At 41.0% G+C, this 24,383-nt stretch overlaps 1 protein-coding gene across 2 annotated transcripts in view; it reads right to left on the bottom strand.

Moving 5' to 3' along the window:
* LCP1 (lymphocyte cytosolic protein 1) overlaps positions 1-24,383 on the bottom strand; it is an 86,332-nt gene that overhangs the window by 45,852 nt on the left and 16,097 nt on the right. Inside the window, exons 1-2 of one of the 2 annotated variants that reach the window (XM_033949806.1) lie at positions 11,856-11,905; positions 3,022-3,095 (exon numbers count right to left, since the gene is read on the bottom strand). In XM_033949806.1, the coding sequence (XP_033805697.1) occupies positions 3,022-3,088 (67 nt within the window). In that variant the 5' untranslated portion in view covers positions 3,089-3,095; positions 11,856-11,905. Of the gene's footprint in view, positions 1-3,021; positions 3,096-11,855; positions 11,906-24,383 lie in introns of those variants that run through there. The other variant, XM_033949805.1, reaches the window with a different exon arrangement.

Raw genomic sequence — 24,383 nt, 5'->3', positions numbered from 1 at the left:
AAAATCTGATAGGTGGGAGAGATTTGAGTCCTTTTGCCAAGAGTTGTGCCTGAAGTTGATGCCAGGGAGTTGTTGGATCTGTAGCTATGGCTAAGGAAAAAAGGAAACTCCCAGATATCCACTGATTCAGAATTGGTGAGACCTGCTGTATTTAAGTTTGAAACATTTTAGGAGGGTATCTGTGCCATTTAAAGGAGTCTATTTGAACAAATTCATGCAATCTCTGATAAGCTCGAAGACTCTTTGCGGAAAGTTTAACTGGAGGCAACTGGTATTAAACACCATTTGGTTTTCCTGGAGGATTGGGGGAAATTGATGCAAGATAAAGAAAACAATTTTGTTTAAAAATCTGTTATAATGGAAATGAAAAATGTTATAAGAAAGTAGAATTTAGGTCTGCTGACTTTTTCTTGCATGCCATCAATTTCTGCACTTTTAAGAGAGCAGTTATTGAAGCAATTTCTGTGAGTAAAATAGTGCTTTGTGTGTAGAAAGGCCTTGTATAAAACAGCCTGTCTAACATGCAGGTAAATTTATCTACACAATGCTGATTTGAGGGGCCGCTGAAAAGTTCTCAGCCCAACCAACAGACTTGGGGCAGTCTCCATCAAAGACTATACACTTAGTCCAGCAAATTTTCCACTTTTTTCATTCTGTATTTTTCTGATGGATTTTGTTCCATCAGTGGAAAATCACTGGACTAAGTGTATAGCCCTTGATGGAGACTGCCTCAACTTTTCAGCGGCCCCTCGTATGTATATAAGTTTCTCTGTAGTTTGAAGTGGGGGGAAGTACTACAGAAGAGTTTGCATTTTTGTACTTAACAAGGATTCTTTTGAATTTTGAGAAGTATCCACATATCCCAGCAGGCACTACTCATACGCATTTGTACCTTGGTGTAAATGTGTGCGAATAAACCTACAGAGAAATTTTCAGTGAGTTCCACTTTGACAGTAAATCACGCAGACTTTACACCAGTGTCGGCTGTTAAACAATTACCTATGAAACATTTTTAAAATACACTACTATTGTACTTAAAAATACAACCTGAGCCCATATGCATTCGCACCAAACTGATGTTGGCATTGTCATTTAGAAGCAGGAACTTTAGATCATTTATTGTTTCATTGCCCATTTATTATGAATTTTTGGAAATCAATTTGGGACCAAATTAATAATTTGTTAGATAACCCTGTGGCATTATCCTATGATACTGTGATATTTGGTATGAAAATGAGAAAAAAAAGTCAGATTTCTGCAAATAACAATAAATTACTACTTATAATGACTGGAGTTGCCATTCAGCAGATCACATTTAATTGGAAGGATTGGAGGAGATTAAATTACAACTTCTGGTGGAACTCTTTATGCCATATATATAATATGGAAAGGTTTATTGCAGTACAGCGGGGTTATTTTAAGAAGTTTCAGGATGTGTGGAAACCATTAACGAAGTATTGTAAAGATTAATTTAAAATTGGTTCCCTTATATTTATTTGTAAATTTAAGGTGCAGGGAAGGGGGGATTTTATTATTACATGTTTTATATGAGAATGGAATTTATGGGAGGGAGGGTTGGGATAGGGATGGGGATAAGAATTTGTGAGATGTGTCATTGATTATTTCTAAGTGATATATTTAATGTTTATGTGATTGAATATATTTTAACACTTAATGTAATCTTGAAAATGAATAAAGAATATAAAAAAAAAAAAAAAAATACAACCTGAGTCAGTGCCTCCCTTCTCTAGGGTCTTTCACTTGTCACCATCTAAAAAGAAGGAATCTGTGGGACAAGAATGGCCTTTGGGTAGGGTGAAAGGTGAAGGGTCACCCAGAATATCAAGAGCACTGCACTGGGCCATGGACTCTAGATGTTATCACCCAGGTACAATCACTGCCAAGTGCTTCCTGTAGCTTGTGCCCCCATTTTGAGTCCGTTCAAAATGTGGTATGCTATGGCTATGGCTAATGTAATTATGGGCATCTAGATTTTGGTGCCCTAATACTGGTTATGCCGGCATTCTATAATAAAATCTGGGTACCCATGTGCTGATATAGTATAGACTCTCAGTACGTGGCATTGTGGCACTGAAAAGGAAGTACTGTACCTACTTATGCAGTTCCCTCCTAGATATAATAATAATAATACAGTGATGCCTTGGAATCCAAACTTAATCCGTTCCAGAACCCCGTTCGAGTTCCAAAACGTTCAAGTTCCAAGACAATTTTTCCCATTGAAAATAATGGAAACTGGATTAATCCGTTTCTGGGTCCCACAAACTCAAATTTTAACAGTAAATACACTGGATTTTAGAGGCAGAAACACACACATCCATTGTGCAGGGTCTTTGGATTCCAAAGCAGAGTTTGGATTCTGGGGCATAATTTACTACAAAAAAAGTTCGGATTCCAAAACGTTCGAATTCTGGGGCGTTCGGATTCTGAGGTACCACTGTAATTTTATTTCTTATATACCGCCCAACCAGAAGTTCCGGATGGTTCACAACAAGAGAACTAAGGCATATCAGTGAAGATGCAAGATACAGTAGAAATCAGTAGAATACAATGCCATACAATACAATAAAATACAACACAATACAATGTAGAGTGATACAAAGCAAAGTCATCGCATAAATTTATCAAACAGTGATTTTCTAAACTCATAGTAAGATTGGGAGTGGGCAATCAGAGAACACATATATATTGCTGGCTTGCAACATACACATGCATTTGCCAGCACTAAAACATGTATAAGTGCACGTTTTGCAAACCTGCATGGACTGTGTAAGAGCAGCCAATTAAGTAGCCACTCACAATCACTCTGTCTAATTCTTTGTCTCATTCATCTGAAAATAACCCAAAATAATACGCCAATCTGCTTGAGCATTTTCATATCCTACACCCTTGTAAATTCTCTACTGTGTCTGGTTTAATTTGCATCAACACAGCATTCCAGCTGCAATGTCCACAACATTTGTGTTGTGGATATTGCAGCTGATGTGAAAGAAGAAAACTCACCGATCTTGCGAAAAGCCTCCGTGAGCTCCTCCAATTCTTCAGTGGAGATCTGCGCTGAGACGGCCATGTTTCACCTGGAAAAATGCAGGTGTTATCATTTTGGAGGTTTTTTTTTTTTTCTTTTTGCTCCTACCTACCAGTCCCACAGTGAGTCACCACTGGCACTGGGCGGCAGCCTCAGCGATTATACTACCTGAGATGTAGATTCAAACAATTTTTATTGATGCAAACATCATCGAATACAACAAATACATCAAAGCACATCAATAATGCATCAACTTTTATAATATAATATATATAATAAAAGACAAATTCCAATTCCAATAAACCCCCACTTTATCTATATGTGTTTGAACCTTTACCGTCCCTCTCCACACCCACCCCACCCCACCCAATAGAACTTTCTTCCCAATGATACACTCTTTATTTAACTAAATAAAAACCCAATTAAGAGATCCAACTTAAAATCGCACTACGGCCCTTAGGATGCAAATCTTGCAAATATGAATCCCAGATTTGTATAAATAACATCTTTTGCTTTCTTATAATTCCAGCATCTCTCACGGGAAGTATCTCCCACAGTGAACTAGTTTGAGACACTATAGGAATTTCTAGTAGCTTTGGGGCCCTTTACTAAAATGCACTGAAATATGGGTTTAATGCATTCTAATGCAGGACTTTCTTGTGCAGTAAGCCCAAATTTAGCATGACATGTCCAGGATGGGGGGGAGGGAATATTTTATGATTTATTATGCTTAAGTACAATTGTTGGGAATAAGGGGGGAGGGATATTTGATGTGAGTTAAACTTTGTTGGTATAAAATGATTGTATCTTATGTTACACGTGTTGAAAGTTTTTAAAATGAATAGATTTATTAAAAAAAAAAAAAAAAGCATGAAACTTTTATGGATTTTTTATTATTTTTTCTATTTGCAGGTTATGCACTAATTTATTTATTTTTAGTATTAATATACCACTTATAGCCTAAGTGGTTTACATTCAGGTACTCAAGCATTTTTCGCTATCTGTCCCGCTATTTTAGCGGTCTCAAACTCGCAGCCCATGGACCGCATGTGCCCCCCCCCCCCCCCCGGGTGCTATTTTGCAGCCTGTGGTCTTGTACCCAATCTCACACTCTGGGAAGGAAGAGAGGCACCGGCGTCAGCTGACTTGCAACTTCCTGCTGCCATCAGGTATGCCGGGACACCTGCCTTCGCACACAAAGGAAAGGATGGAGTCGGTTCAGAGGAAGGCTACTATAATGATATGTGGTCTTCATCATAGGGTGTATGGGGACAGATTTAAAGATCTCAATCTGTATATTTTGGAGGAAAGGCGGGAGAATGGAGATATGATAGAAATGCTTAAATACCTACGTATTGTAAATGCGCATGAGTCGAGTCTTTTATTTGAAAGGAAACTCTGGAATGAGAGGGCATAGGATGAAGTTAAGAAGTGATAGGCTCCGGAGTAATCTAAGGAAATACTTTTTTTTACAGAAAGGGTGGTAGATGCATGGAATCGTCTCCCAGAAGAGGTTGTGGAGACAGAGACTGTGTCTGAATTCAAAAGGGCCTTGGATATGCATGTGGGATCTCTCACAGAGAGAAAGAGGAGAGCGACACGAATGATTAAGGGCATGGAAAACTTTCATACACTGAAAGATTGGAGAGATTGGGGCTCTTCTCCCTGGAAAAGCGGAGACTCAGAGGAGACATGATAGAGACCTACAAGATTATGAAGGGCATAGAGAGAGTAGAGAGAGACAGATTCTTCAAACTTTCAAATAATAAAAGAACAAGAGGGCATTCGGAAAAGTTGAAAGGGGACAGATTCAAAACGAATGCTAGGAAGTTTTTCTTTACCCAGCATGTGGTGGACACCTGGAATGCGCTTCCAGAGGGCGTAATAGGGCAGAGTACGGTACTGGAGTTCAAGAAAGGATTAGACAATTTCCTGCTGGAAAAAGGGATAGAGGAGTATAGATAAAGGATTACTGCACAGGTCCTAGACCTGTTGGGCTGCCGTGTGAGCGGACTGCTGGACATGATGGACCTCAGGTCTGACCCAGTGGAGGCATTGCTTATGCTCTTATGTTCTTATAATGGTTACTGCGGATGGGCAGACTAGATGGGCCATTTGGCCTTTATCTGCCATCATGTTCCTATGTTTCTATTTAGAGACTTAAGCTCTGCATTGATTTTTTTTTCGGCATCCAAATCTTGGTGCCATTTACTGAATCTAGACCTAGGAGTTCCCGCATGAACTCAGTTAACGGGCTAGCAACTACCAATCCTAACGTCCTTGTTGATTAACATTTCTATAACTATTCTCCATACGTGACATGCCAGTTCTCAAAAATATTTTTAAAAAATACATAGCACACAAGATAACATGCACAAATAGACAAAATATTGCCAGAGGCTTTTAAAAAATTTTGTGGTAGCCTGTTATCCCATGCTAATGCTGCATTAAGGACTAAATTAGCTGCATATGAAAAAGTAAAATAACCTATGCTACACTTATTAACAAGCTAGCTTCCGATGTGCTTTTTTAAGCTGTAAATTAAAGTAGAGTGGTTCCAGTCAGTGGCGTACCTAGGGGGGGGTGGGGGGCGGGGGGGCGGGCCGCCCCGGGTACCAGCCCTAAGGGGGTGTTCCCGGCCTTGCCGTTCAATCCCCCGCCACCCCCGAAGGACCGCTCGCCCCACTGACCTTCCTGCACCACCTGTGAAGCAGCCCGCAGCAGGATCGCGAAGTCAGCGTCAGCATCCCTGCGCTGCTTCCTGCGCCGCGATCCCGCCCCTCCTCTGACGTCAGAGGAGGGGCGGGACCGTGGCGCAGGAAGCAGCACAGGGATCGCTGACGCTGACTTCGCGATCCTGCTGCGGCTGCTTCATAGGTGGTGCGGGGAGGCCAGGGGGGCGAGCGGTCCTTCGGGGTGGGTCGGGGCATCAGGACTTCAGGGTGGGGCGGGCGGGCAGGCAAGCAGGCTTTCAAGGGGGAGGGGGTGACAGGCAGGCAGGCAGGCCTTCAAGAGGGGACAGGCCTTCGGGGGGGGTGCAGACCTTCAAGGGGTGCAGGCCTTCAAGGGGGGCAGGCAGGCCTTCAGGGGGGGGCAGGCCTTCGGGGGGGGGGTAGGCCTTTGGGGGGGGGCAGACCTTCAAGGGGGTGCAGGCCTTCAAGGGGGGGAACAGGCCTTCAAGGGGGGAAAGGCAGGCAGGCCTTCAAGGGGGGGACAGGCCTACAAGGGGGGGGGACAGGCCTACAAGGGGGGGGACAGGCCTTCAAGGGGGGTGCAGGCCTTCAAGGGGGGTGCAGGCCTTCAAGGGGGGGACAGGCCTACAAGGGGAAGGGACAGGCCTTCAAGGGGGGTGCAGGCCTTCAAGGTGGGACAGGCAGACCTTTAAGGGGGGACAGGCCTTTGGGGGGGGACCATGATTTAGAAGTACACGGAGGGAAGGGGGTGTTCAAAGAGACATGCATATGCCAAACTTTGGGGGGGGGAAGAAATAATGGGTCTGAAAATAGAGGAGAGGGAGAGATATGATGGACCATGGGATTTAGGGAGGGAAGGAACAGAAAGGGAGAGAAATTGGACACAAGGGATGGTGTGGAGGAGGGATAGAGATACTGGATAGGAGGGTAATTAGGAAAAGAAACGGAGAGATGGTGGACTCTGGGATGGTGGGGAAGGAGGGAGAGATGCCGGATGAAAGGGTATTTAAGAAAAGGTGGATCTGTGGAGGGAGATGAAAAAAAGGAAAGATACCAGACTTCCTGGGAAGGGAAGGGAAATGGAAAGGGAGGACAGAGTTGGCAGATGGATGGTTAGCATGCAGAAAGAAGGAGACCCTGGCAAGCAAGTTATCAGAAGAAAACCAGAGCCTTGGACCAACAAGATTTGAAATATAACCAGACAACAAAAGGTAGAAAAATTAATTTTATTTTCTGTTTTGTGATTATAACATGTCAGATTTGAAATGTGTATCCTGCCAGAGCTGGTGTTGGACTGCAAACGTGAGCTAGGATTTAACAGAAAGAGGAAAAGTCCTTTTTGTTTCTTTATTTTATTTACACCACAGCGCCAGTGTGGTTAGGAGAAGCCAAAGGGGGTGAAAAAGCTATAAAACCCACCAGGAGTTTTGAAAAAAATCACCCAACTGGGCAGGAAAATCGAATTGAAAAACCAATTCAATAGGGCTGAATCGAATCAAAATTTTTTTTTCCTGTATCTGGCAGCATTAGTTTGCGCTACTGTCTTAGACTTTAGGACCTGGGATTGGGGAGAGATGGCATCCTCAGTACTTTATAATGCAAGTGAAACGAGGATTTGGTCAGACTTTTGAAGGGTCTGCAGAAAAAAAATATTGTATAGGCCGGGGACATGAGACAGCAGGAAATGGGAACTTTTCTTCCTTCTATTTTTGTGAATGGAAAGGCTGAGGATGTCAGAGAGGTCAGTTAAAATATGTGCTTTATAAGAAAATATAATAATGTGTTTTATAAAGTTTATAGCATAGCTGGCCTACCCAGTGAGGTGTTCCTAGTGGTGATGGTGGCAGCGTGTCAATGTGTTGAGAGGAAGAGGTGGTCTGGGAAATTCTGCTGAGCAAACTACGGGCCCATTTCCACCCCCCAGTTAGTCCACTCCACTCAACTGATTCACACACTGAGTGGGTCTTTGGGTGTTGTTTTGGGATCTCTTCCAGTGGTTTATCTCCTTCTGGTCCAAGGAAGGAAACTTTGTTATCCTTAGCATTGACCTACAGAATATGTTTGTAACAGCGCTGCTTGTGTGGCATTAGGCTATGTAGTGATCGAAAGAAAAAAACAGACCTTTGCACATTTTTGCACTATATGGTGGGTGTATGAGGAGATTCACATTTCCTGCACAGTAAGTCCATGTGAAGTTACCTTGTGCTGTATTTGACATCTAGCAAGGTCTCTGTTTGAAAGGAAAGATCTAAACTTAAAAATGAAGTGGCCAGAAGTTATGGTAAAAGCAGATAGTGTAGCTGGTTTTAAGAAAGATTTGGACAAATTCCTGGAGGAAAAGTCCATAATCTGTTATTAAGACATGGGGAAAGTGTCTGCTTGCCCTGGATCGGTAGCATGGAAAGTTGCTACTCTTTGGGTTTTGACCAGGTATTAGTATCCTGGATTGGCTACCATGAGAATGGGCTACTTGGCATGATGGACCATTGGTCTGACCCAGTTAGGCTATTCTTATGTTATGTTCTCATCTGTAGGGGCCTTTGTTTTCACTTCTTATTTTAATATATTTTTTTTCTGGGAACTTATCAGTGTTTTTTAGAATGGGAACAAAAATGGAAGAGAATTAATGTGTGTGGGATGAGGGGGTAACTAATTTCTTCAGCTAAATAATTCAATCCACTTCAAACAGACATAGGAGAACTCACGCACCATTCACACACCCTCCAACCAAAAACGTCAAAAGAAAAAAACTGTTCGACAACCTCCTAGCCATTCGAGCTGCAACACTCGACCCCCAACTCTACAACCAATTGATATCAACCACAGACTGCAAAACCTTCAAAAAGAAATAAAAACCCTTCTATTCAAAAAACACATAAAACCGAACTAACACAATCAGAACTGTCCCAAGCATCACCTGCAACTACTCCATATGTACTTCTAATGTCATGACAATTTAGACATAATTTATGTTATGTTATGTTTGGAATAATGGTTACATATATGAGGTTCAATAAAAGAAAATTTTCACTGCCTGTTTCTATTCTGACCATTTATTCCATTTCATGGTTATTGCAAAAAAAAAAAAAAATTTTTTTACATGGGGGGGGGGGGTGTCAAAAAATGATGGGCCCCGGGTGCCACATACCCTAGGTACGCCACTAGTTCCAGTTGTAAGCAGTAGAACAATTAAAGTATTCTGTGCTCATGCAGCACAAATGATTCATCTTGACTTTCAACACCTTTCTGTATTTAGAGGAAACATCCGGTTAAAGTTAACCACATAACTAACTATATAATCAGTTATTCAGCTGACTTAGCTGATTAAATTGGATTACTGAGCACTGCTGTACAGTTTATATCCTAAAGTAAACCAGATACTGATATGATCTAAGTTAACCTTTTTTTTTTTTTTCATTTAGCTCTGAGGAAGCTACAACTTATCCAGAATATGGCGGCTAAATTGATATACGGTAAACATAAATATGACCATGTCACACCTTTACTTAGATCCCTTCACTGGCTTCTTGTCTACAGGAGGATCCAATTTAAGTGTGCAACTGTAATTTTCAAAATCCTATATGGTAGTTTTTTCTTCTTTGGTCCCCATTTAATTCACAAGACATCTCTAATTCTAGGAGCTCTCAGAAATATAAACTTGGCTTTCCCACTGTTAAAGGAATAAAAACTACGGCCAATTTTTGCCGATCGTTTTCTTTTTTTATTCGTAAAAGTTTGGAATGACCTTCCTTCTATAATTAGAGTTCTCTCCCATCTAACCACTTTTCGTAAAGCATTGAAGACACATTTATTTCAAAAATTTACTAATGATTCTTCTTTTTCAAACAATCAACCATAAAAGAAAAAAATTTTGTCCTACAAGATATAGGGCTCCTTTTACGAAGGTGCGCTAACATTTTTAGCGCACGCACCGGATTAGCACACGCTATAGCGTGCGCTACCTGAAAAACTATCGCCTGCTCAAGAGGAGGTGGTAGCAGCTAGCGTGCGCGGCAATTTAGCACGTGCTATTCCGCGCGTTAAGGCCCTAACGCACCTTTGTATAAAGAGCCCATAGTTTCTGTTCTAATCTCTTGTACGATTTATTAATATCTTGTTAACCGAGTCGAGCCCTCCTGTTGGGATGATTCGGTATATAAAATCAAAGATTAGATTAGATTTGGGGTATAGAGATTAAACATCAAATTTCTGTGTCTAAATGGACACAAATTTGGGCTTGGAGGTTGAGATGTACAGTGTCAGCATCTATGAGACAAACATGGTTTGTTCTGTTACATAGAGCGTTATGGACCCCTGCTCGGTTACAAAAATTGGATAGCTCTAAGTCTAATAGATGTTGGCATTGTCATCTCGAAGCAGGGACTTTAGAGCATTTATTGTTCTATTGTCCATTTATTATGACCTTTTGGAAATCAATTTGGGACCAAATTAATTGTTTATTAGACAATCCAGTGGCATTGTCATATGATACTGTGTTGTTTGGTATGGCAATGAGAGCAAAAAGTCAGATTTCTTCAAATAATAACAAATTATTACTTATAATGACCGGGGTTGCCATTCAACAAATTACGTACAATTGGAAAAACTGGAGTAAGCTAAACTATAATTTTTGGTGGAATTCCCTATGTCATATATATAAAATGGAAAGATATATTGCAATACAGCGAGGGTGTTTTAGAAAATTTCAAGATGTGTGGGAGCAATTAATAAAATATTGCAATGATTAAATGATTCTTTTCTCTTGATTTACAGGTTCAATTACGAGGGGGAGGGGGATAATTTTATTATTTTATTAATGTATGTTGTACATTGTATTTGATTATATAATATAGGAAGGGTTGGGGAGGGTGGGGGTTAATAGCATTTTATGTGTACTCTTGATGACTATTAAATGATATATTTATGATCTATTTGTTATATTATATTGATGCACTTATTGTACGTTTAAAAATGAATAAGGAATTTAAAATAAAAAAAAGATTAGATTAGATTACTTTACCAGAAGTAGCTCATGGCCAGTCCTGGATTAACTATTATGCAAAATAAGCACATGCTTCTGGCAATCAAGGGAAGGGGAGCACTACAGAGATTTTTTCCCTAGCTATCATGCCCTTAACTCTTTCACTGCCATCTGATAACACCCTAAATTTCAGTGTTCTAATCATTATAAATATTGCGGCCGGGTGTGGACCCTTGGCATGTGCCTAACAGGGTTGCCTCAGTCACTGATTCTCGATCAAGTGGTAAGTTCTGTAAAGGAGTTGGTGGAACTGGCTGCCAAAAAGATGCAAATACTCAAAATGCATAACCAAAAACAGTTTCTTTACCTTTTGCAAATTATGCAAAAATAGCTCAACAGAAGAATGTCAAAGCGACAAACAAAAACACAGGATCATTTCCTTTAGCAGACTTGTGCTGTTATCTTCAAAACAGTTCATAACATAGCACAGATGATTTTAAACTGCTTCCAAACAGGGAAAAATATTTCTTTCGCAGGAACAGTTCACGGACTTATCCACAACAAGTCCTGGCCAGAGCTAGGTTCTGCTTCTCTGTAGCTGAGTTTCCTATTCTGCTTCCTCTGGGCTTTGCTACTGGTCGTTTCTGCTACTCCCCTATAGTAGGAAAAGAACCACCCTTTTCTCTTCAAGGAGCTACATGATTGCTATCAGCCCTAGCTGTGTTCCTCTCTCTGATTGTCTGGAGGTTCTTCACAGCTCTACTCGGGTCATGGGGCATTCCTAGGAGTTATATGTGCATATTATAGAATTGTGAACGGGCTGAGCAGTCAACTCCCATCGCTTCACCACTATATGTAGTGCTCCTGGTTGGGTTTTCCAAAAAAAAAAAAAACCCAAAACAAACCTTGTGTATTCTTGGAAGGTGAAATAAAACACTTTTATTTGTTCACATACCTGAGCCTGTTTCCTCAGAGGCTCAGGGAAAGCAAAACTGTATACTTTATCTTTTATATCTTAGTCCAATGCAGCAATCTATACTCCAGGCAGCATATCATCTCACATTCAATTCAGCAATCCTTAGCTTTTAGTCAATTAACCAGCTCTCAGCATATTCAAAGAACATAAATGGCTTACCTCAGCCAGCAAAGAACCATTCTGTTTCACTAGATTTTTTTTCCCTCTGCTTCAGAGGCAGCATTCAGCTTCCCAGGTCTTCTGCCTTAGCTCACACCTAAGAAAAGCTGGGAAGTCTCTCCCTCTCATGGGACCTCCCCCTCTGGGACCTCACTCCCATGGGAACCTCTTCTAACTGATCTCATATATTCAGCTTCTTGCCTGAGAACCACCCCTGTGACTCAGCAGGGTTGCTGAGCCCAGTGTATGCTGGGATCTGTAGTTCATCCCCTCTTGGGCTAACACCCCATGCTGCCCAGTGAAACAACTGCAATTTCAGTGAGGGGGAATCCCTGACTCCCTCACAAGAATATTAGGGTTATATGTCTAACTGCCAATGGTTAGGGAGTAGAGGAATAGATTAATGGTTAGTGCAATGGGTTGAGAACCTGGGGAACTGAGTTGAAGTTCCACAGCAGCTCCTTGTGATCCAGGGTAAGCCATTTAACCCTCCATTACTCCAGGTACAAAAAAAAGTTTAGATTGTGTGCCTGTTAGGGACAGAGAAAGGACCTGCATATAATGTATACAGTGTAACGCATGTCTAGTAGCACTATAGAAATAATAAGTAGTAGTAAAGCCGCCTATTCTTTAATAAATTTGATGGTAGAAGGGGGATTTGTCAGATTTCAGAGAACAACTGTCTCTTTTGATACCAGCCATCTATACTTTAGCAGGCACAAATCCCCAAACCCTGATTCCAGGTGCTGAAGGGCCAAGCCCCAAAATAAACTCCAGTAACATGAGGATATAAGGGATCTTGGCTCCTGCCAGGGCACAAATGGCCACATGGGTACACAGGGTAGGCCCCAATAGCTGTTCATTATATTGCCTCTTTCATTTTTAAAGCAAGACAACTGACAGAACTTTCTAGATTTGTGCTCCAAAACACACCAAACGAAAACTCTCATGCCAGTCTCACTTGGCATGTCAGGGCAAAAAAAGGCAGAGGGTGGACTGAGAAGGAACAGTTGGCCCATTTCTCTCCCCCCTCCCTAATACTTTCTGACCTGTCATGTCTCTGAGAGCAGCCACTGCTGTTTTCGTCCAAACTACTTCCCTGTACCAGAGCACCTGTCTCACTCCAGTCTCCTCATGTAAACTGTCTTCTTTTCTCTCCCCCTTGTTGGCATGCTTTCTGTTTCTTCCTGTAGAAACCACCCTATTCCATGCTCATTTTCACTTCTGTTGAAGAAGTGCTTACAGCTAGCCTTTTCTAACTCATTTTAAACTTAGTGATACTAGTTCCTCTCCCATAATTACAGTTATTCCAACTGCAACATAACAGACTACTACTGGAATTTCTATTTACTCTTGACACACTTGATTACTACCGTACAAACATACGCTTTATTGTACATTTATCCTGGCTACAAAATTGTACATGACAGAAAATACCCTAAAATCCATTCATTTACAGACAGTTTACAGATTTCAGTGCTGTCTTTGCAAAATAAAATAGCACCTCATGAATAAAACTATCTCTGGCTTTCTATGGTTTCATTTTTTGAATCATCAAGTCACAGGAAATACTAATTAAAAAAATCCCCCTCCCCCCCTTTTATGAAGCCGAATTAGGCTTTTTTATCATTGGCCGTGGCAGTAAAAATTCTAATGTTCATAGGAATTCTATGAGCACTGGAGTTTTTACCACCGTGGCCAGCGATAAAAAGCCTAAAGTGGCTTCATAAAAGGAAGAGTAAATTAACAATTAATTTACAATATATTTTTGAAAAAAATGAAGGTATATATGTAATTACCTAGAGAAAAGTGTAATCAGATTGATTAGTTAAAAATAGTTAAATTAAACCGCAAACAAAAATAAACATGAACCTGTGTAAATCAAGGGTAATCGCTGCGAAAGGCACATCCTGAAGCAGTCAGCTGGTGCCAGTGTCTCGCGACACACAGTTTGCGATACACTGCTATAAAGGGAGCACACCACTAATAAAATAGCACTTCACACTGACTTTTTTCTCTGTCCAAATTTTGTGTGCCATTTGGTGAATCTGGTTGCATCTATAGAATCTGGGGGTTAAAGAGTGATCAGCGCACGCAAACAAGGCTACCACTGAAAAAAGTTTAAGCATTTTGCAATATTATGCCTGTTTGCATGTTACTGATTTTTTTCAAAATATTTTCCAGAGCATTGCAGAGAGTCGGCACTTCTGCATTATCCAACTAAAGTGTTATGATTTGCGCACAGTAACTTGGTAACGTAGACTTTTACTAAGCTGAGATAGCGTTTTTAGCATGGCCAGAATTTTAGCGTGTGATAAACCCGCACTATGCGGCTAGAACTAACGCCAGCTCAATGCTGGCGTTAGCGTCTAGTGTGTGCGGCAATTCTGCACAAGCTAAAACCGCTATAACGAGCGATTTAAGGGTCTTAACAAACGTTAATTGGAACTTAGATGAAGTTAGCCGTCCTTAGAGCATAGATGCGAGATAGGTGCAGATTTAAGGGAATAGTCATGTCTAAGTTTGTAGACATGAGCGTAACATGGGCGTGGTAAAGATAGGCACCACATAGACGCTAGTTAGGTGACAGAGGATGTCTAAACAGTGTGGAAAATGTAGGCGTAAGAAAAGCTGGTCTAAGTGTAGTTTTTGCTTCATTTCAATGCAGTTTCAGCTTTCATAGCCGGAGACTTCCTATAGAGACAGAGTAGGCGTGCTTTCAGCTTTCACAATATTTCCTATAGTGAGTTTGAATATGGTTTTTTTTTTCTTCTTCTTTCTCCCTCCTAATAGATTTAATAAACCACCATATCAATAGAGCACATCAATATAAACATATTGCATGGAAAACATAGTACTTTTCTGCTCAAACAGCAATATAATTTAGTCATTACACCACCTTTGGCTTTCCTGCTTAAAAAGAACCCCCTTTTTTCTCAACAAACAGTGCTGCAATCAGCTCTTTCTTGAAAGCAAAGAAAGAACATGAAAAACATATCATTATTGCACACAATACTTCATTTCTTAGCGCTTAAAAAGAGAAAAACCAGATACAGACCTTAACATGCATTTTCCTTCATTGCAAAATGGAGCTCTTCAGCTTCACAAAGCTGACCTCATTGTGAGATCATCAAGCTGCACCTTCAAGGTAGCATGCCACAATTAAAAGATGCACTGGGTTTTGAACTCACAACCTCTGTATGACAGCACAGGACTTTAACCCATAGAGATAAATCAGCTTCTACTCAAGTGGATCTCACTGCCCTTTCATATCATAGTTGACTGACATGCCTATGTATCATCTGATTAGCTATCATATCACAATCACCGCAAAGAAAGCATTTGTGGCTCACCAGATTAATTCATCCTGTCCATCTTCTCAAGTACCCTGGTTCAAATTCCATCTTCACTTATTTTAACAGCTTCCTATTAGCTGTCATAAGAGGGTCTTCTAGATGGTGGACTTTGCCGTTTTTAGCAGCACATTTCCCTTTCCAGACAAACTTATTTTCTCCTTCCCATAGCTAGGACATCTCCTCTGACAGAAAGATGTCATTTGTGGCTCACCAGGTTAATGTGCCTTGTTGTAACTTGTCCATCTTCTGAAGCTCCCTGGTTCAAATCCCAACCTCACCTTTACTCATTTTAACAGCATCCTAACAGCTCTCATAAGTGGTGGACTTTGCTGTTTTTCATCAGCATGTTGCAGGCACAGGTACAGGTGCATCAGATTCTCTCTACTACAAGCCATTGTGGTAGGAATGGATCTCCTTCTATGCAATATCTATACAGGGCAACAGATAGAAGAGTTTTCTAAAACTTCAGAGGGCTTGGACAGGTATTGAAGGAAGGTACATGTTTTTGAGATGTATCCTAGAGACATTCCTATTGGTATATTCAGCTTGGCTGTTTGTGGTTTCATGCTTGAGGAGTGTGTGTTGGGGTGGGGGAGGGGGGTTTAGGAAGAGAGAACAGGCTGCTTTAGACATCTGAGAATTGCTGCAGATCATTTTAAAGATCAACTCAAATAAGTTTAAGCAAAGAAATGGCCAATTAGTTTGAAGGTTTTCTGGTAGAAAAATGAATATCAAATATTTGCTAACCACACTCAAGACTTGAACCCCTGACCTATGGAAGATAAAAATAGTACCTTAAGGCACAGAGCTATAGAGGGAACTTTGTTTAGAGTTTGGTAACAGTGCCTCTATAGAGTAAGCAGATGACAAATGGCTTCTAGTAAAAGCTTTGAGAAGGGAAGGAATTGATTAAAAGTCAGGACAGGTGTGTTTGCCCAAACCGCACCTAAAGCATCCCAATCAGATTTAAAGTTTTCTGGTGGGAAGTCCAAACGGTGCCTATGACGTCAGATGCTACTTAGGCATGCTTAGTATAAGAAGATCCATCAGAGCAGTGTTTTCTCTTTTAGGACTCCTATTCTGTGTTAATGCTTATTTTGCAGACTTTACTTTTCTTGATTATCTTTTAACCTTTTCATTCCTATATCTGCTACAACTCTCCATTTCATAGGACCATTATCAGCTATAGTAATTTGCAATTTTGATGTTTGTCTAAATTTTGATGTTTGTCTTTTTCATTTTTCCAGGAACAAATCTAAGTGAGAATGATATATTGCTAGTTATTTAGGTCTCTTTATTAGATAAGAGCTCAGGCAGGACTGATTTCTTCTTTTGGACAACTTTTGGACATTTTTTGGTGATTCTCCATTAACTTTTTCTCCCCCTGAAATCTGCCACAATTTTCTCCATTCAACAGGGTCATTAGCAGGTCTGAGAATTAGTGATGATAATAATTGGTTCCAGGAATCTTGGCTGAAAAAACCCCTATGCTGTTTGAAACTTTGGTGCCAGCAAAATGGATATGCAAGTTACATGAATATGTGGAACCTATAGCGGTGCTTTTCCTCATAGAGCTAAAGGTAAATCTTTTTAGAGTCGTAATTGTTAGGTATCCTTATTATTAAAAAAAAGGAACAGTGTTTCTTTTGCTTCTGTTCATTCTAGCTGTTATTCTGAGACTGTGCTGCATTTTATTTTTCCACATATGTCTTGATCTTTCCTCCTTTTCTCCTGATTTCCAGTTCCCAGGTCTGTTCAAACCGAGTTCAGCACAAGAGCTTGCACCTGAACAAAGCTCAAATACTAAAACAGACAGAATAGATAAGAATGATGTACTGAAACCTTTGTTTGCCCTTGTGATGAATTATCTACATTTTCACAATACTAACATGTTTCACACTTTTTTTTTCCTTCAGAAGGGTGTAGTTATAAAAGATTTTCTGAGAAAACAGTCAATTGGTGAGTTTTACAAAGGCATGCTAAATCCATACATGCGCTAACTACTAATGTGTGCATAGGATAAAATGCATGCGTTAACCTTTACCACACGCTAATGGCGCCTAAACAGTGCCACTTCAGCACACAGTTAAAAAAAAAAAGTTTTACCGCATGTTGAATTGGCACCGTTTAGGTGCCGTTAGTGTGTGGTAAAGGTTAACGCATGCATTTTATCCTATGCACACATTAGTAGTTAGTGCATGTGTGGATTTGTAAAACACAGCTTAAAATTCAACAATCAACTCTTAATTTGTCTTAATCCATTTTCCTTTTGCTTCAGCCTGCCTTCTCCTACCAGAAACAGATTCTGGGACCTTACCAATTCTACCACAGTAACAACTTGGACCTATGAGTGCCTTACTCTGCATACCTGTCATCTATCTCATCGAACTGCAGTTGCTGCTTTCCTGGACTGTGCAATAAAAATCTTATACCATCTTTCACCTTGTGCTTATTTCTATTGAGTAGCAGCTGGGCATTAGTGTTTCCTTAATGGGCACCACTTCAGCTCCTTGGTCACATTGACCTTTGTCTTATCTAGTGTTCCATGAGGCCCAAGCTGCAAAGGGGGGACGGGGGTGGCAAACAGGGTAGCTGGCATGTTTCCTGTTTCACAGTCTGCAACTAGCATAATATTTGAGAACATGAGATTAGATGAGAGGTAGAGAGGATGAACCAGGTGCCTTAACTTGGTGGCTTCTTTCAGTCGGTTTTCTACCCTGACAGCTTGAGATATGCTGAACTGCATCCGATTCTGCATTCTTTGGGTGCCCATAGGATGCCTAAACAGCACTGTATAATCCAGTTAGAATTGCTATGCTTTTATGGCTGATTCTGTAGCACAGTGGTTAGAATGAAGGTTGGGGTATGAGCCTGGTCTGGGTTCAACTCCTTCAGCTGACAAAATGCTCATTTTAATAAAAAGTACAAGCTACAGACCAATCATATCTAATTTTCATCTCAAACAGCACAATATTAGCAATACTAGAAACAATCTACTCCAAAAGTTGAATTTGCATTTGATTCAAAACAGCAGTATTTGAATCCACGTCACATTTATTGAACCCAACTTGAGATTCTAGCTTTTGGGACAATGAAACAGCACTTTAAGCCATTGAGCTACCAGTCTTTTGTCTCAGCTAACTCTGAGATGAAAGCTAAGCAGATTTTACCTTAGCAGATCACTAAACTATGATATGACAGGGGAGTCAAAGAAACTGGAGCGGAAGGTGCTGTAGCTCAATGAGTAAAAGCACTGAACTGATCTTCCAGAGATTGTGAGTTCAACTCCTGGCCTGTCTATTACTTGTGCAGGTGGTGGTGGTAGGGTGCCTACCGCCGCCTAACTTACAGTGCCATTTACAGAATCAGGCCCTTAGGGGCAGGTTCTATAAAGGACATCTAACTTTAACGTCCACAATGTGGACGTCCATCGAATTAGGCATACAAATAAAGTGGATAATAAGCCCAATTAATGAATTTAACAAGCAATAATTTGAAGTTAGACGTCCAAAGGTTGGACATGATTCACAAAAATAGGTGCTCACAATTTTGTGGACTCCCATCAGAAAAAGCTGCACCTAACAGGATAGGCTTGGACATGGCTTAGAAATAGACATCCATTTACAGAATCGTATATCACTCAGCATCCTGACACATCTACCTAACGCCTAAAATATAGGTGTTGCAAAAGCAAGTCTACTTTTAAGCATAGTTGGCCGCTAGGTTGGCACAAGTTAGGTGGATGCAACATAGGCGTCACTTAGGCCTGCCAAGGTATCCACATATAGATGAATGGGTTTTTTTTATATTGGGATAAAGAGGACTCCAGTTTGATATTAAGGGCAAAAGATATTTAATAATCCATTACTTAAGCAAGGCACCATGAAAAAAATATACAATATATTTTGTGTACTAAACCTTCTATTTTTGGAGGTAAAGAGGACTCCTCTACATAACGCCTAAAAGGCAATTCTGCATAGGACATCTGACAATATAGATTCACTCAGCACCACTGAGCGCAATTTTCTATAGTACATCTATGCATTATAGAATCGCGTTCAGCATTCTGCTCCAAAATTCCTCTCAGTATCTTTCCCATACTTTCACTAGCCCTATATTGCAAGTATAACTAACATCTCTCAACTCTGTACAATAAAAAGAGGCTGTTTGTTCCACTGCACAAATTTTAGAATGAAGCCTCAGAAATCTGGAGGCCTTCTCAGTTTTTGCCACCTCCCCTGACACTAGCCGTAGCCTTTTAAAAAATCATGCTTGCAGCATACCATAATGATTCCACAAATATGAGAACTAGGGCACATGCGATGTAGCTACTAAGTAGCAGATTTAAAACAAACTGGAGAAAATATTTCTTCATACAATGTGTAATTAAACTCTAGGATTCGTTGCCAGAGAATGTGGTGAAATCAGTTAGCTTAGCGGGGTTTAAAAAAAGGTTTGGATAATTTGCTAAAAGAGAAATCCATAGGCCATTATTGAGATGGCTTGGGGAAATCCACTGCTTATTCCTAAGACAAGCAGCATATAATCAGTTGGAATCTAGCTAGGTACTTGGGACCTTGGTTGGCCACTTTTGGAAACAGGTTACTGGGCTTGATGGACCTTCAGTCTGTCCCAGTCTGGCAATTCTTATGTTCTTATTCCATAAATATAAGAAAAAAAATACTTATGTACTTATATACCAGTTCTTCACTCATTTCATATTTTTTAAAGATAATCCTAATCTTGCTAATAACTGACAAATAGGTTGAATATAAAGATTAAATAAAATGCTGATAATATAAACCCTTGAGGAACACCGGTAAAAAGAGGTACCCAGACAAAAATTTAAAAGTATTCCGCCTATACCAAATGAAGACAATCTTTGTAAAAGTATAGCATAATTAATGGTATCCAAGGCAGCAGAAAAATGCTTATCAGATCTGCAATGAGCCTCATCAAAACTAGATAAAAACAAACCCATTGCCAGAGGATGTGGTAAGAGTGGATATCGTAGCTGGTTTTAAGAAAGGTTTAGACAAGTTCCTGGAGGAAAAGTCCATAGGCTGTTATTGAGAAAGACATGGGGGCAGCCACTGCTTGCCCTGTATCGGTGGCATAGAATATTGCTACTCCTTGAGTTTTGGCCAGGTACTAGTGACCTGATTGGCCACCGTGAGAACGGGCTACTGGGCTCGATGCACCATTAGTCTGACCCACTAAGGCTATTCTTAAGTTCTTAATTGACAATTATCTAATAAATCTTCTGCCAAAACAGAATCCCAAAGCTAATTATATACCACTCTTTCAAGAATTTTTGCCAAAAATGAAAAAGAGGATGCAGTTACTGGGATTCTTGGGGTCTAAAGTTTTTTTGTTTGTTTTTTTCAAAATATAACTTACAGTATCTTGTCTTTTACAGACCTTCTGAAACAAATCAGAACTCCCTACCCATTGTTCCCTCTAAGTTGGGTGGGAGTCCTCTAACTGCATTTCTGCAAGTGGGAGTCAGCTCTTTAGCACACTTCTCCCTCCATATTCGTGGGAGATATGTTCGAAGACGGCCCATGAATCCCCAAAAAAGTTAATAACTTTTTCCTATCATATTCACGGGTTTTTGGCATAGCCCCCACGAGTACCGTGAAATTGTGAATAAAAGTTATCGTTGTTATTTGCGATTACTTTTATTTATTTATTTATATATCTTTATTCATTTTTCTGTCTAAAAACAGTGCGTAAAGGAATACATACGAGTAATTTGAAAAACTTACTTCAGTCAATAAATATATAATAAACCATTTTCACCCCCTCCCCCCATCCTTATTCCAATCTATTCAATAAAATCCTAATATTTATAAATTTTCAAATATACACAATCAAGATTTAACTTGTACAGAAAGCAAGAATCAAGAAATAAAGAAACAGCAACTAAAACAAAGATATAAAAATTCAAGAAATAAATCCTATCTTAAGTCTCGCTCAAGTCCTCATAAAAGATCCAAGATTAAGTTAAATGGAATTTAGGCAGTTAATTAAAAAGAAAAAAAACAGTTATAGGTTAATCTGTGCTAAGGGCAGTCATCTATACTTCATTGAGCTTTCTCCAGCCTCGACAGAGACAGGAATGTTGTCAGTTGTAAGGGCTCAAAGAAAACAAATTTATGTGACTTATAATGAATAATACATTTACAAGGGTATCGAAGAAAAAAGGTAGCACCCAAGGATGTAATAGCTGGTCTTAACAATAGAAATTCTTTTCTACGCCTCTGTGTGTCCCTGGCCAGGTCGGGAAACATAAGAACATAAGAACATAAGTAGTCGCCTCCGCCGGGGCAGACCAGAGGTCCATCCTGCCCAGCGGTCCGCTCACGCGGCGGCCCATCAGGCATATTGCCTGAGCAGCAGTCCCTGACTAATTTTATACCTACCTCTACACTTATCTCTAAACCTTCCACTGCTCTTATCTGTACCCCTCAATCCCTTTGTCCTCCAGGAACCTATCCAGGTCTTCCTTGAAACCCTGTACTGTGTTATTTCCGATCACGGCTTCCGGAAGGGTGTTCCATGTGTCCACCACCCTCTGTGTGAAAAAAAATTTCCTTGCGTTTGTTCTAAACCTGTCCCCCTTCAATTTCATCGAGTGTCCCCTTGTTCTTGTGGTTTCTTTCAAATTGAAAAATCTGTCCTTGTCAACCTTTTCGATGCCCCTCAGGATCTTGAAGGTCTCTATCATATCTCCTCTGAGTCTCCGCTTCTCCAGGGAGAACAGCCCCAGCCTTTTCAGTCTGTAAGTGTATGTAAGGTTTTCCATACCCTTAATCAGTTTAGTTGCTCTTCTCTGGACTCCCTCAAGCATTGCCATGTCCTTTTTGAGGTACGGTGACCAGTACTGTACACAGTATTCCAGATGGGGGCGCACCATAGCCCGGTACAGTGGCAGGATGACTTCCTTCGTTCTGGTCGAGATACCCTTCTTAATGATACCTAGCATTTGGTTTGCTTTCCTCGAGGCTGTGGCGCACTGTGCTGACGCCTTCAATGTCGTGTCTACCATCACTCCCAGGTCTCTTTCCAGCTTACTGACCCCTAGCATTGTTCCCCCCATTTTGTAAGTGAACATCGGGTTCCTTCTCCCTATATGCATGACCTTGCATTTCCCCACGTTGAAGCTCATTTGCCACTTTTTCGCCCATTCTTCCAGTGTCGTAAGATCCCTTTGGAGATCCTCGCAATCTACCGTGGTTTCAACCCTGCTGAATAGTTTGATATCATCTGCGAATTTGATGACCTCACATTTTGTTCCCGCCTCCAGGTCGTCGATGAATATGTTAAACAGGAGCGGTCCCAGCACTGACCCTTGAGGAACCCCGCTCGTGACTCCTTGCCAGTCCGAGTAGTGGCCCTTTACACCAACCCTCTGCTTCCTGTCTGACAGCCAGTTTTTGATCCATCGGTGGACCTCCCCTCGCACCCCATGATTCCATAGTTTCCTGAGCAATCGTTCATGTGGTACCTTATCGAAGGCTTTCTGGAAGTCTAGGTAAATTATGTCTATGGGTTCACCTTTGTCCACCTGGCTATTTACCCTCTCAAAGAACTTTCAGTCCTAAAAACTCTTTATGTTTATTTTTAAAGTATAGTTTCAATAGCCACGTTTTGCCTAAAGTAAGGGCGACTGAGAGAAGCAAAGTAGCTGGAGTGGCTACTTCCTTGTCAGAAGTCTCTAATAAGGCTGATATATCCAATGAATCTTGAATCACTTCTTGTGGGTTCTTTTGGTCCTTAACGTCTTTAACAGGAAGATAATAAACCTGTATGAGAGGTGGAATAGAGGACTCAGGAATTTCCAATATTTCCGTTAAATACCGGTTCAGCATTTCCCTAGGGGTTGTTGTAACAATCCTAGGGAAATTAATTAGTCTAAGATTACACTTCCCCCTCCCCATTCGCGGTTTCTGCACTCGCGATTTCACATAATCGCAATTTTTTTTCTGGGTAGGGGGAAAATTTTAAAAACCCATATTTTTTACCTCCATGCTGCCTTCCCAGCTTTACCTGGTGGTCTAGCGGGCTTTCGGGGCAGGAGCGATCTTCCTACGCTCCTGCCCCATGCAGATCACCATGAGGAAATGGCTGTAGGGAGTTCCCATCGTAGTCTCGAGAGACTATGGGAACTCACAGCAGCCATTTCCTCATGGCGATCTGCACGGGGCAGGAGCGTAGAAAGATCGCTCCTGCTCCGAAAGCCCTCTAGACCAATGTTCTTCAATCACTGGTTCATGGACCAGTGCAGGTCCACAGAAATTTTGTGCCGGTCCACAGGGCCAGCACGTGTATCGGTCCACGGTGTGATCGATGCAGCGTTATCTTCAAGCCAGCACCCTCTTCATAACTGATTCAGCGCACAAAGCCACAGGCAGTGGCTCTATGGGCATCCTGCGCCTGAACCGGAAGCCTTCTCTCTGACATTGCAACGTCAGAGGGAAGGCTTCCAGATGAGGCACAGGACGTGCAAGGTGCAATTAGTACTATTATGGGGGTGGGGTCTGGGGTGGCGATTGGGTAGAGATGGGCGGGGTTTGGCCCATAACTTAGCCCCGTGTTCTTCAACCGCCGGTCCATGGACCGATGCCGTTCTACAGAATAATTCTTTTATTTCTGCCGGTCCATAGGTGCAAAAAGGTTGAAAAACACTGCTCTAGACCACCAGGTAAGGCCTGGAAGGCGGCAGGGGGGTGGGGGTGGTTTTTCGCCATTCGCGGTCTGGCTCTGCCCGTATCCCCCGCGAATAACGAGGGAGAAGTGTATTACTTCTTGAAAAGTTTTCAAGTGATTCAAGTTTTCTTCTTAAGTTCATATTATCCTTGATTAGTGTCTTCTGTACTAGTTTAGAAGATTTAATGGTAAAATCCTAATATAATATCCCTCTCCCTCCCACCAACCCCCCTTCCCTGGTTGTGGAAACCAAACCAAAAATAGGAAAATAAACCATTTAATTAAAATTGATAAAATTGGTCAATGGACCCCCACGTCAGTTTAAAAAACTTATTATTACGCATAATTTCAGAATTCATTTTCTCGTATTTATAACACAACATAAGAACATAAGAAGTTGCCTCCGCTGGGTCAGACCAGAGGTCCATCGCACCCGTGGCGGCCCATCAGGTCCATGACC

This window comes from Geotrypetes seraphini, chromosome 6 (assembly GCF_902459505.1).
Source record: "Geotrypetes seraphini chromosome 6, aGeoSer1.1, whole genome shotgun sequence".
Classification (NCBI taxonomy): domain Eukaryota; kingdom Metazoa; phylum Chordata; class Amphibia; order Gymnophiona; family Dermophiidae; genus Geotrypetes; species Geotrypetes seraphini.
The sequence above is the reverse complement of the archived record's forward strand: the minus strand, read 5'-3'. Positions and strand labels throughout refer to the sequence as shown.